The 14725-nt window shown below is 42.0% G+C and overlaps 1 protein-coding gene across 2 annotated transcripts in view; it reads left to right on the top strand.

Moving 5' to 3' along the window:
* LOC120026933 (low-density lipoprotein receptor-related protein 12-like) overlaps positions 1–11960 on the top strand; it is a 41111-nt gene extending 29151 nt beyond the window's left edge. For both annotated transcript variants that reach the window (XM_038971709.1, XM_038971708.1), the window contains 3 exons: positions 6254–6723; positions 7072–7204; positions 9883–11960. In XM_038971709.1, the coding sequence (XP_038827637.1) occupies positions 6254–6723; positions 7072–7204; positions 9883–10836 (1557 nt within the window). In that variant the 3' untranslated portion in view covers positions 10837–11960. The remainder of the gene's footprint in view (positions 1–6253; positions 6724–7071; positions 7205–9882) is intronic.
* The last annotated feature ends 2765 nt before the right edge of the window (positions 11961–14725 follow it).

Genomic DNA, 14725 nt, shown 5'->3' with positions numbered 1-14725 from the left:
AGAATTAGAGAGAGCATACTTAAATTCACACAGGACACCGGATAAGACAGGAGAAGTACTCCAGATATAACAAACTGACCCTAGCCCCCCCGACACCTAAACTACTGCAGCATAAATACTGGAGGCTGAGACAGGAGGGGTCAGGAGACACTGGCCCCATCCGATGATACCCCCGGACAGGGCCAAACAGGAAGGATATAACCCCACCCACTTTGCCAAAGCACAGCCCCCACACCACTAGAGGGATATTTTCACCCACCAACTTACCATCCTGAGACAAGGCCGAGTATAGCCCACAAAGATCTCCGCCACGGCACAACCCAAGGGGGGGGCGCCAACCCAGACAGGAAGATCACGTCAGTGACTCAACCCACTCAAGTGACGCACCCCTCCTAGGGACGGCGTGAAAGAGCACCAGTAAGCCAGTGACTCAGCCCCTGTAATAGGGTTAGAGGCAGAGAATCCCAGTGGAGAGAGGGGAACCGGCAAGGCAGAGACAGCAAGGGCGGTTCGTTGCTCCAGAGCCTTTCCGTTCACCTTCACACTCCTGGACCAGACTACACTCAATCATATGACCCACTGAAGAGATGAGTCTTCAGTAAAGACTTAAAAGTTGAGACCGAGTCTGCGTCTCTCACATGGGTAGGCAGATCATTCCATAAAAATGGAGCTCTATAGGAGAAAGCCCTGCCTCCAGCTGTTTGCTTAGAAATTCTAGGGACAATTAGGAGGCCTGCGTCTTGTGACCGTAGCGTAAGTGTAGGTATGTACGGCTGGACCAAATCGGAAAGATAGGTAGGAGCAAGCCCATGTAATGCTTTGTAGGTTAGCAGTAAAACCTTGAAATCAGCCCTTGCCTTAACAGGAAGCCAGTGTAGAGAGGCTAGCACTGGAGTAATATGATCAAATGTTTTGGTTCTAGTCAGGATTCTAGCAGCCGTATTTAGCACTAACTGAAGTTTATTTAGTGCTTTATCCGGGTAGCCGGAAAGTAGAGCATTGCAGTAGTCTAACCTAGAAGTAACAAAAGCATGGATACATTTTTCTGCATCATTTTTGGACAAAGTTTCAGATTTTTGCAATATTACGTAGATGGAAAAAAGCTGTCCTTGAAACAGTCTTGATATGTTCGTCAAAAGAGAGATCAGGGTCCAGAGTAACGCTGAGGTCCTTCACAGTTTTATTTGAGACGACTTTACAACCATCAAGATTAATTGTCAGATTCAACAGAAGATCTCTTTGTTTCTTGGGACCAAGAACAAGCATCTCTGTTTTGTCCGAGTTTAAAAGTAGAACGTTTTCAGCCATCCACTTCCTTGTGTCTGAAACACAGGCTTCTAGCGAGGGCAATTTTGGGGCTTCACCATGTTTCATTGAAATGTACAGCTGTGTGTCATCCGCATAGCAGTGAAAGTTAACATTAGGTTTTCAAATGACATCCCCAAGAGGTAAAATATATAGTGAAAACAATAGTGGTCCTAAAACGGAACCTTGAGGAACACCGAAATGTACAGTTGATTTGTCAGAGGACAAACCATTCACAGAGACAAACTGATATCTTTCCAACAGATAAGATCTAAACCAGGCCAGAACTTGTCCGTGTAGACCAATTTGAGTTTCCAATCTCTCCAAAAGAATGTGGTGATCGATGGTATCAAAGGCAGCACTAAGGTCTAGGAGCACGAGGACAGATGCAGAGCCTCGGTCTGACGCCATTAAAAGGTCATTTACCACCTTCACAAGTGCAGTCTCAGTGCTATGATAGGGTCTAAAACCAGACGGAAGCCTTTCGTATACATTGTTTGTCTTCAGGAAGGCAGTGAGTTGCTGCGCAACAGCTTTTTCAAAAAAGATTGAGAGGAATGGAAGATTCGATATAGGCCGATAGTTTTTTATATTTTCTGGGTCATGGTTTGGCTTTTTCAAGAGAGGCTTTATTACTGCCACTTTTAGTGAGTTTGGTACACATCCGGTGGATAGAGAGACGTTTATTATGTTCAACATAGGAGGGCCAAGCACAGGAAGCAGCTCTTTCAGTAGTTTAGTTGGAATAGGGTCCAGTATGCAGCTTGAAGGTTTAGAGGCCATGATTATTTTCATCATTGTGTCAAGAGATATAGTACTAAAACACTTGAGTGTCTCTCTTGATCCTAGGTCCTGGCAGAGTTGTTAGACTCAGGAAAGCTGAGCTTGGGAGGAATACGCAGATTTAAAGAGGAGTCCGTAATTTGCTTTCTAATGATCATGATCTTTCCCTCAAAGAAGTTCATGAATGTATTACTGCTGAAGTGAAAGCCATCCTCACTTGGGGAATGCTGCTTTTTAGTTAGCTTTGCGACAGTATCAAAAAGACATTTCGGATTAAACTTATCTTATAAAAAACAATCAATCTTCACATAATCACTAGTTAATTACACATGGTTTATGATATTGCTAGTTTAACTAGCTTGTCCTGTGTTGCATATAATCGGTGCCTGTTAATTTATCATCGAATCACAACCTACTTCGCCAAACAGGTGATGATTTAACAAAAGCGCATTCGCGGGAAAAAATTAACAGAAAAGTGGTGCGTGCATATGTATTCACCCCCTTTGCTATGAAGCCCCTAAATAAGATCTAGTGCAACCAATTACCTTCAGAAGTCACATAATTAGTTAGATTGCACAAATGTGGACTTTATTTAAGTGACATGATCGCAGTATATATACACCTGTTCTGAAAGGCCCCAGAGTCTGTAACACCACTAAGCAAGCGGCACCACCATGCAAGTGGCACCATGAAGACCAAGGAGCTCACCAAACAGGTCAAGGACAAAGTTGTGGAGAAGTACAGATCAGGGTTGGATTATTTATTTTGTAACGAAACTTTGAACATCCCACGGAGCACCATTTAAATCCATTATTAAAAAATGGAAAGAATATGGCACCACAACAAACCTGCCAAGAGAGGGCTGCCCACCAAAACTCGGGGACAAGGCAAGTAGGGCATTAATCAGAGAGGCAACAAAGAGACCAAAGATAACCCTGAAGGAGCTGCAAAGCTCCACAGCGGAGATTGGAGTATCTGTCCGTAGGACCACTTTAAGCCGTACACTCCACAGAGCTGGGCTTTACGGAAGAGTGGCCAGAAAAAAGGCATTGCTTAAGAAAAAAATAAGCAAACGCGTTTGGTGTTCGCCATAAGGCGTGTGGGAGACTCCCCAAACATATGGAAGAAGGTACTCTGGTCAGATGAAACAAAAATGTAACTTTTTGGCCATCAAGGTAAACGCTATGTCTGGCGCAAACCCAACACCTCTCATCACCCCGAGAACACCATCCTCACAGTGAAGCATGGTGGTGGCAGCATCATGTTGTGGGGATGTTTTTCATCGGCTGGGACTGGGAAACTGGTCAGAATTGAAGGAATGATGGATGGCTTTAAATACAGGGAAATTCTTGAGGGAAACCTGTTTCAGTCTTTGAGATTTGAGACTGGGACTGAGGTTCACCTTCCAGCAGGACAATGACCCTGAGCATACTGCTGAAGCAACACTCGAGTGGTTTAACCTCTACCGCTTCTCTCTCACGGATCCGGGATCCCCGGATCCCGGGAGCCTGACGCGACAGGGATATCATATAACATAATTTTCATGAAATCACAAGTCCAATACAGCAAATGAAAGATAAACATCTTGTGAATCCAGCCATCATTTCCGATTTTTTAAATGTTTTACAGCGAAAACACTATGTATTTCTATTAGCTAACCACAATAGCAAAAGACTCAACCGCATATTTTCACCATTTTTCTACCGCATAGGTAGCTATCACAAAACCAACCAAATAGAGATATAATTAGTCACTAACCAAGAAACAACTTCATCAGATGACAGTCTTATAACATGTTATACAATAAATGTATGTTTTGTTCGAAAATGTGCATATTTGAGGTATAAATCATAGTTTTACATTGCAGCTACCATCAAAAATATCACCAAAGCAGCCAGAATAATTAGAGAGCAACGTGAAATATCTAAATACTCATCATAAAACATTTATGAAAAATACATGGTGTACAGCAAATGAAAGATAAACATCTTGTGAATCCAGCCAATATTTCAGATTTTTTAAGTGTTTTACAGCGAAAACACAATATAGCATTATATTAGCTTACCACAATAGCCAAACACACAACCGCATTTATTCACCGCATAGATAGCATTCGCAAAAACTAGCAAAAGATATAAAATTAATCACTAACCTTGACCAACTTCATCAGATGACAGTCTTATAACATCAGGTTATACAATACACTTATGTTTTGTTTGAAAATTTGCATATTTTGAGCTGCAAACCGTGGTTATACGTTGTGAATATGTAGCATCGATTCACCAAATTGTCCGGAGATAGTTTGGACACTCACCTAATCTGACCAAAGAACTCATCATAAACTTTACTAAAAAATACATGTTGGACAGCAAATGAAAGATACACTAGTTCTTAATGCAATCGCCGTGTTAGATTTTTAAAAATAACTTTACCATAACAAACAGCTTACGTTATAGCGAGACAGCGCCCGCAAAAAGGGCGGAAAATAGGACTAAACATTTTCCACAGAAATACGAAATAACATCATAAATTGTTCTTACTTTTGCTGAGCTTCCATCAGAATCTTGTACAAGGAGTCCTAGGTCCAGAATAAATCATTGTTTGGTTTTAGAATGTCCTCTTCTCCTGTCGAATTAGCAACCTTAGCTAGCCATGTGGCGCGAACATGCCCAAATTCTCCTGACGCAAAGAAAGGAAAATTCCAAAACTCGCAATAAACGTTGAATAAACTGATACAACTCGGTTGAAAAACATACTTTATGATGTTTTTATCACATCTATCAAATAAAATCAGAGCCCGAGATATCTACCGTGTATACCGAACGATTTTCAGAAGCCAATGTTGATGTCCTTCCCGCGCCTAGGTAGAGAAAGGAAATTCTGGTCACGTCATTCCAAGAGCTCTTGTTCGACCTCAGATCAAGCTAGACACCCCATTCCACCTTCCACTGCCTGTTGAAATCTAGTGGAAGGCGTATGCAGTGCATGCAAATCCATAGAAATTAGGCAATTGAATAGGCAGGCCCTGGAACAGAGCATCGTTTTCAGATTTTTCACTTCCTGTCTGGAAGTTTGCTGCAAATGAGTTCTGTTTTACTCACAGATATAATTCAAACAGTTTTAGAAACTTTAGTGTTTTCTATCCAATAGTAATAATAATATGCATATTGTACGATCTAGAATAGAGTACGAGGCCGTTTAAATTGGGCACGATTTTTTCCCAAAGTGAAAACAGCGCCCCCTATTCACAAGAAGTTAAGGGAAAACATTTAAATGTCTTGGAATGGCCTAGTCTAAGCCCAGACATGAATCCAATTGAGAATCTGTGGTATGACCTAAAGATTGCTGTACACCAGCGGAACCCATCCTACTTGTAGGAGCTGGAGCAGTTTTGCCTTGAAGAATGGCCAAAAATCCCGGTGGCTAGATGTGCCAGACTTATAGAGGCATACCCCCAATAGACTTGCAGCTGTAATCGCTGCAAAAGGTGGCACTACAAAGTATTGACCTTGGGGGGGTGAATAGTTATGCACACAAGTTTTCAGTTTTTTTGTCTTATTTCTTTGTTTGTTTCACAAGAAAAAATATTTTGCATCTTCAAAGTGATAGGCATGCTGTGTAAATCAAATGATACAAACCCCCCAAAAATCGATTTTCATTCCACGTTGTAAGAAAACAAAATAGGAAAAATGCCAAGGGGGTGAATACTTTCGCAAGACACTGTAGCAGATAGGAACATCGCTGAAAGACGTCTAATGGCTCTATTGAACAAGAACAACCATATCTGCACACACGCAAATGTGTAGTGTGATCAGTATAACATAGGCCTCGTGAAATGCCATAAAGCAGGACTACTTTCATTTTCTGATCTCGTCCACCCCATCAATACACCGTATTGGTGTCGTCGGGTGTATCGTTCGGTGCACAAAACCCAGACTCGCTGCCTTTGTGGTCAGTTATGTGTAAAACACATCTCACTGACTTAGAAGTTCTTCGGACAAGATCAAAACAAACCCAGAGTCATATGTTCATGAAATTTACCTTTTAAGCTCTCCCTTGAAAATATCACTAAGCTTTCTTTGCTTTTTCGGTTTCTTGATTTTGGAATCGTTACGGACACCCTCGATCGACTAATGAATGAAATCTACCTCATCTCTCCTGCCAGGTGGACGGTTTCTGTCTGCCTTGGGAGATCCCGTGTGGGGGCAACTGGGGCTGCTACACGGAGCAGCAGCGCTGTGACGGTTACTGGCACTGCCCCAATGGCCGCGACGAGGTCAACTGCAGCATCTGCCAGGAGGATGAGTTCCCCTGCTCCAGGAACGGTGCCTGCTACCCGCGCTCGGACCGCTGCAACTACCAGAACCGCTGCCCCAACGGCTCGGATGAGAAGAACTGCTTCTTCTGCCAGCCGGGCAACTTCCATTGCAAGAACAACCGCTGTGTGTTCGAGAGCTGGGTGTGCGATGCGCAGGACGACTGCGGCGACGGGAGCGACGAGGAGAGTTGTCCGGTCATCGTGCCCACACGGGTCATCACGGCGGCAGTTATAGGAAGTCTTATTTGTGGCCTGCTGCTGGTTATCGCCCTGGGCTGCACCTGCAAACTCTACTCCCTCCGGATGTTTGAGCGCAGGTAATAAACTTAGACCCCATGCTATTACCCTTGTTATTAAACAATTATACAATCCCACATAAGTCATAAGATTGTTTCTGTCTGTGTGGTTTGCTATGACAGCTTTAGTATGTCTCACACATACTTTGAGAGATGATTGGTAATCCAGACTAGTCCTTAGGCCTTTATAAATGCTTTCTTTGGATTCATGTAGCTAGTTAGCTCTCTAATTTCTGTCTTTGATCTTCATCAAAAAAGACACTGAAATAACTTTTGAAATGCCATTTCTCGAGTTCCTCTAACTGATCTGGTGTGTGTGTGAGTTTACTCCAGTCCTTTGAGTCCCTCTAACTGGTTGTGTTTCCCCAGGTCATTTGAGACCCAGCTGTCCAGGGTTGAGGCTGAGCTCCTGAGGAGGGAGGCTCCCCCATCGTATGGCCAGCTAATCTCCCAGGGCCTTATACCCCCGGTGGAGGACTTCCCTGTCTGCTCTGGCAACCAGGCAAGTCTACATCTAGATCACACTGCCCTCTCTTGTTCTCCTCAGAAGATGTTATCCTCTTATCCATGCATGACTTGCGCTTAATTCTCTGTTAAGAGTGCACATTTCAAGTAAGGCCATGAATGCCTATCTTTGACATAGGATTCTTGACACCAAGGATCAACTGTGTAATATCTAACAACCGGACCTCTGTAACAAAAGAGATGTTGAAGAAGTTAAACTGTGATTCATTGTGAGGAAGTTATTTTTAACTTCCTTCTGAAGCACTGTGAATGAGTTACTCAGTGACTGTGATTGTATAGTTAAACACTAACTGCTTCATGGGGACCATTATGGACTTTTACAGTATATAGTAAGGTTTATACAGTGCATTTGGAAAATATTCAGACTTGAAATCATTGGCCACTTTAATAAATGGAACACTAGTCACTTTAATAATGTTTACATGTCTTGCATTACTCATCTCATATGTATATACTGTATTCTATACTATCTATTGCATCTTAGCCTATGCCGCTCTGTCATTGCTCATTCATATATTTTTATATTCTTATTCCATTCCTTCACTTAGATTTGTATTAGGTAATTGTTGTGGAATTGTTAGATATTACTTGTTAGATATTGCTGCACTGTCGGAGCTAGAAGCACAAGCATTTCGCTACACTCAATAACATCTGCTAACTATGTGTATGTAACTAATTGATTTTGGTTGGAGAACCCTTCTCTTTTTCCACATTTAGTTACTTTACAGCCTTATTCTAAAAATGTATTAAATGTTTTCCTCATCAATCTACCCCCAAATGACTAAGTGAAAACAGGTTTTTAGAAATGTTTGCAAATCTATTTAAAAAAACAAAGCACATACCTTTTGTAAATAAGTATTCAGACCCTTTGCTATGAGACTTAAAATTGAGCTCAGGTTCATCCTATTTTCGTTGATCATCCTTGATGTTTCTACAGCTTGATTGGAGTCCACCTGTGGTAAATTCAATTTATTGGACATGATTTGGAAAGGCACACACCTGTCTATATAAGGTACCACAGTTGACATTGCATGTCAGAGCAAAAACCAAGCCATGAGGTCGAAGGAATTTTCCGCAGAGCGCCGAGACAGGATTGTGTCGAGGCACAGATCTGGGGAAGGGTACCAAAACATTTCTGCAGCATTGAACACAGTGGCCTCCATCAATCCTAAATGGAAGAAGTTTGGAACCACCAAGATTCACCTTCCAACAGGACAACGACCCTAAGCACACAACCAAGACAACACAGAGTGGCTTCGGGACAAGTTTCTCAATGTCCTTGAGTCGCCCAAACTTGAACCCGATCTAACATCTCTGGAGACACCTAAAAATAACTGGCAGCGGGGAGCGTTCCCCATCCAATCTGACAGAGCTTAAGAGACTCTGCAGATGAGATTGGCAGAAACTTGTGACACGATACCCAAAAAAACTCTGCGGGGAGCGTTCCCCATCCAATCTGACAGAGCTTAAGAGACTCTGCAGATGAGATTGGCAGAAACTTGTGACGCGATACCCAAAAAAACTCTGCTGTAATCAGTGGCAAAGGTACTTCAACAAAGTACTGAGTAAAGGGTCTGAATACTCTTGTAAACGTGATATTTCAGTTCTTTATTAGGAAAATATTTGCAAAAGTAAAAAAAATCAAAATAAAATTTGCTTCGTTGTTATGGGGTATTATATGTAGATTGATGAGGGGGGGAAACTATTTAATCAATTTTAGAATAAGGCTGTTACAAAGTGGGAAAAGTCAAGGTGTCTGAATACTTTCCGAATGCACTGTATAGTAAGTTTTTTTTTAGCTTGTACACATTCACAGCTGAAAGCTGAATTACAGTATATAGACCAAAAGAAAAGTAAGATTTTAGGCGAAAATTAAGAGTTGATTAAAGTAGTTAGGAACTGCACCGCTTGCTCCTATACCCTCCTTTTTCTTAATCTCCAGTAGTTTCCACAACTAAGTAAAATGTCTTCCACAGATCTGACTTCCCCTTTCCCTCCTGAGCAACTTGTAAATATTCGCCCGTTTCTCAAGTATATTTTTCACGTCCTCCACATCCACGTCGCTGTCATGTTTTTACGATGTTCGGAATTTGTTATAACCAATTTATTGATGTGATTATGGGCCATAGGTCAGGCCCTGTTGGTCACATGCATGCAATGTTTCACTTAAAGAGAGCAAGGGTTGAGGGAATAGAGAATGTTTTTCCTAAACAAATGAGGGATTTCGGTAAAATAGCTTTTCAGTCAGAGAAACATGTAAGAAACAAAATGGCTGAAATTATGTTGTAGCTTCAAAACGGACAGCGCAATAAACACTTGCTGTGTAACATTCACACAGGATTTTTTTTTTTCAACACAGCATGGCCATCGGGCTCCCTCTTGAGTCATTTGTGTGTCCTTAATTATTTAAACAAACAGTGCGCTTTAAAATTTCAATCAATTGGTCGAAAGAACAGTCAACCAATATTTGTATTTTTTGTCGGGGTCAGCCCTTGTCCTCAAGGGTTTATGATGTTTATTGTCATCTGTAATAGGCTGGGTTACTGTAAAGAACTTTGTCACAACTGATGATTTTTAAAAGGGCTTTATTATTTGATTGATTGATGATACTAAAAGTTTTGCTGTTCTCTCTGTGTGTGTGTGTGTGTGGTTCAGGTGTCTGTGTTGGAGAGCCTGAGGTTGGCGGTTCGCTCCCAGCTGGGTTTCACCTCCATCTGCCTGCCCACCTCCGGTCGCCACAGCAACATCTGGCGACGCCTCTTCAACTTCACACGCTCACGGCGCTCTGGCTCGCTGGCCCTGGTGTCTGCTGACGCCGAGGATCAGAACACCAGCAGCGGTAACGGCGGTAGTTCGGTCCGCGACCCCGAAAGGACTGGACCCCACCGGGGTCTGCTGCCCCTCGATTCGGACGACACGGATACGGAGAACGAGCGCCGGGACGTCCCCGGGGCCATGGGGGGCCTTGTAGCCCCCCTCCCCGCAAAGACCCCTCCAGCATCCGCAGTGGAGGCCATCATCTCGGTGTCGACGAGCTCCACCACCCCAGCCCCTCTGCCCAGCAGCAGGAACAGCCACCGGGCCAGGCACAGGGCCAGCCCAGGAGTGGTGGAGACCCACACCATGGACACCCCAGGGGGAGATGCAGCAGAGCCTCAGTGTGCTTTGGTCGGGAGGAGCCAGCTGAGCAGTGCTCTGAACCGGGTCGCCCGCACCCTGCGCTGGGTACGTTTCTCCCTGGGCCGCTCCGGAGACTCCTCAGGTGGGGCGACCCACAACCACAGCCCTCTTAGGCACCTAGAGCATGGAGCAGGGACAAGGGAGGACGAAGACGACGTGGAGCTGCTCATCCCCTTGTCGGATGCTGCCTCGGACACGGACTCCACCAGCGAGACCTCCAGGCTCCTCAACCTGGAGGTAGTCCCGGATCAGGCTGCCCGCCACTTATCATCCCCAACCGCCCTCGGGTCAGGCTGGGTATCCCTGGCCCTGGCCGGGCCCTGTGAACACTGTAGCATAGTTCACACTGCACATATCCCAGACGCCTGTCTGGAGGCCACAGGCAAGACGGAGACCAATAGTGATGACGAGTTACTGCTGCTCTGCTAATAGTTCTGACCTAAAGGAAGTTACAGTATGACTCAACTGACTGTCAACATGGACCTTCCCTGTCAAAGCTTGCCATTTCTTTTCTCTGGAAGAACAGGGGTTCCCGAAGGGGAGACAATGTAATTTTTATTCCCTTTTTTAAGATGTTTAAGTCAAGTCTGTTTTTGAAAAGCCTGTAGTTCGTACTGTATTTGTCTTCTTTCTGTATTCATCAGATGGCACGATTTCGCCCACCCTCTTCCAGTTCGACTTTTCCCTTGGGAGTTCCAACTCAGCCTGGGGACTGGGAAGGAGCACCATCAGAGTTTATGCCAGCGGTAACAGCGGCTCGAACTACTCAACCTTAACTTTGTCTAGGAAAAGTTGAATGGCTTCCATACAATGCAGCCACAGCAGCTGCCATTCTGTTCTTCTTCTCACTAATTTGGCATTAAGCAGAATAAATAAGATGCCTTTTTATGTTTAAGAATAATCTTACGAGAGACAACTATAGAGTACAGATGAGTACAGACGAAATTAAGATCTAGAGCCTGTGAAAAGATGGATGAGATTTAAAGATGTCTGTCAGATTTATTTCATGTCAGTTCCTTCTCCTTCAGCATAGGGAATCTGAGGGTGAGGGCTCTGAGTATCTGTGGCTTATCATGTGATGGTATGTTTATTTCAGTTCAGTGGGAGGCAGTGGAGCTCCTTTCCTATTGAAAGGTACTGATGTGTTCTCAACGCGTCATCATGGCAAGAGCATTTTATTTATAAAAAGGAAAAGTTAATTGCAAATAACCTCTTTCTAAAAACAAAACATTGTAAAATGCTACAGATGTTTGTTGTATTTATTGTATTGGTAACCTCAATGTTTTGGTACTGAGAATACTTGTGACTGTATATTTATTTTAATTCCACTAGCTGTTACTTGAGAAGATGCATGTAGGCCATCATTGTAAATAAGAATTTGTTCTTAACTGACTTGCCTAGTTCAATAAAGGGTCAATAAAAAATGTATGTAAAAAATTGCTATTTTTTGTAAAAGTGTTGTGTTGGGGGAAAAGTGGTGTTGGGGGAAAAAGTATATAAACATAACTGTTTACTGCACGAAGAAAATATAAAGCATTCATCCTGCTAACTTGCTTGTTTCTTCTTTGGGATATGAGGTGAAATTTATAATGCTCAAAGTCAACAAAAAATTGTGGTTAAACAATTCAGGATTTATTTTTGCACCTGTAGCGCTATGCCAGAATAAAACTATTATTATAAGGGCCATCAACAGTACCTAGTAATGCTGTATACTACTAGAAAGCTCAAATCTTCAGCTTTCAGGTGATTTTTATTTCTATTCACTTTTCACATTTTGAAAGTGAAAATATGATTTTATATGCCACAAACAACCTATTTGTGAAAATTGGTGAATACGGCATGTCTTATTTTTATATAATCTACATATATTTACAATCAACTTTACAAATGACATCCTTACTGTAATAATTCATCATCTAACTAGTTTGTAGGGAAAGGTATCTTTTCTTTTCAGGGGCACTGATTGCATTTGTTCTTGTCTTCCTTACCTCCTGAACCACACAGTTGGCTAATGACTAAACAAATTGTTTCACATCTACAATTTTTTTTCCATTAAATTAGATATAAAACCATGTGTTTTTCATAGATGGGACTAGTTGCGGAAGGTTCTTAGCTTTCCAACACTGTGCTGCATATGCGGGTGTGACGTATCCTTCTGCCACAAATTGACTGTCAGTTCGACCAGCGAATTAAAAGTTTAGGCGGAACATCTCAGCCTCCGATGGCTGTAGATACAGTGCATTCGGAACGTATTCCGACCCTTTCCCTTTTTCCACATTTTGTTAATAATTTATTAAACATTTAAAATATCTTATTTACATAAGTATTTTGACTCTGCTATGAGAATTGAAATTGAGCTCAGGTGCATCCTGTTTCCATTGATCATCCTTGAGATGTTTCTACAACTCGATTGGAGTCCATCTGTGGTAAATTCAAATGATTGGACATGATTTGGAAAGGTACACACCTGTTTATATAAGGTCCGACAGTTGACAGTGTATGTCAGAAAAAACCAAGCCATGAGGTCGAAGGAATTGTCCGTAGCGCCCCGAGACAGGATTGTCTGCTTAGCTCTGGGGAAGGCTACCAAAAAATGTTCAGCAGTATTGAAGCTCCCAAAGAACACAGTGGCCTCCATCATTCTTAAATGGAAGAAGTTTGGAACCACCAAGGCTCTTCCTAGAGCTGGCCACCCGGCCAAACTGAGCAAAAAAGGGGAGCAGGGCCTTGGTCAGGAATTTGCAAACATTTCTAAAAAACTGTTTTTGCTTTGTCATTATGGGGTATTGTGTGTAGATTGATGAGAAAAACAAAACAATTTAATACATTTTAGAATAAGGCTGTAATGTAACAAAATGTGGAAAAGAAATCGGGGACTTATCTCTCTAACGAGTCACCCTCCCGGATCCGGGATCCTCCTCATCAAAAAAGCTGACTAGCATAGCCTAGCCTAACGGGACAGGGATATCATATAATTTCATGAAATCACAAGTCCAATACAGCAAATGAAAGATAAACATCTTGTAAATCCAGCCATCATTTCCGATTTTTTTAAATGTTTTACAGCGAAAACACAATATGTATTTATATTAGCTCACCACAATAGCCAAACACACAACGCCATGTTTTCACCATGTTTCCACCGCATAGGTAGCTTTCACAAAACCCACAAATAGAGATAAAATTCATCACTAACCTTGAACAACTTCATCAGATGACAGTCTTATAACATCATGTTATACAATACATTTATGTTTTGTTCGAAAATGTGCATATTTGAGGTATAAATCGTAGTTTTACATTGCAGCCATCATCACAAATAGCACCAAAACAGCCAGAATAATTACAGAGAGCAACGCGAAATACATAAATACTCATCATAAAACATTTATGAAAAATACATGGTGTACAGCAAATGAAAGATAAACATCTTGTGAATCCAGCCAATATTTCTGATTTTTTTAAGTGTTTTACAGCGAAAACACAATACGTGTGGCTCAGTTGGTAGAGCATGGCGCTTGCAACGCCAGGGTTGTGGGTTCAATTCCCACGGGGGGACCAGGGTTCAATTCCCACGGGGGGACCAGGATGAATATGTATGAACTTTCCAATTTGTAAGTCGCTCTGGATAAGAGCGTCTGCTAAATGACTTAAATGTAAATTTAATATATTTCTATTAGCTCACCACAATAGCCAAACACACAACGCCATTTATTCACCGCCAACATAGCTTTCACAAAACCCAGAAATACATTTATGTTTTGTTCGAAAATGTGCATATTTAGAGCTACAAATCTGGCTTTTACAACGCAGCCATCCTCACAAATAGCACCAAAATGTCTGGAGATATTTTGGACAGTCACCTAATCTAACCAAAGAACTCATCATAAACTTTACTAAAAAATACATGTTGTACAGCAAATGAAAGATACACTGGTTCTTAATGCAACCGCTGTGTTAGATTTAAAAAAATAACTTTAGTACAACATACAGCATGCAATATTGTGAGACAGCGCCCTACAATTCTCCGCCTTGTTGGAGCCAACATAAAATACAAAAATACGAAATAACATCATAAATATTCTCTTACTTTTGATGTTCTTCCATCAGAATGTTGAAGGAGTCCTAGTTCCAGAATAAATCGTTGTTTGGTTTTAGAATGTCCATTTCTTCTGTCGAATTAGCAACTTTGGCTAGCCATGTGGAGCTCACGTGTCCAAGAAATGTTTGCGCCTGGAACGAAAAATTCCAAAAGTCCCAATAAACGTTGAATAAACTGGTCAAACTCGGTTGAAAAATCCTACTTTATGATGTTTTT

Source organism: Salvelinus namaycush, chromosome 32 (assembly GCF_016432855.1).
Source record: "Salvelinus namaycush isolate Seneca chromosome 32, SaNama_1.0, whole genome shotgun sequence".
Lineage (NCBI taxonomy): Eukaryota > Metazoa > Chordata > Actinopteri > Salmoniformes > Salmonidae > Salvelinus > Salvelinus namaycush.
Note: the sequence above shows the minus strand (reverse complement) of the source record. Positions and strands in the feature narration are given on the sequence as shown.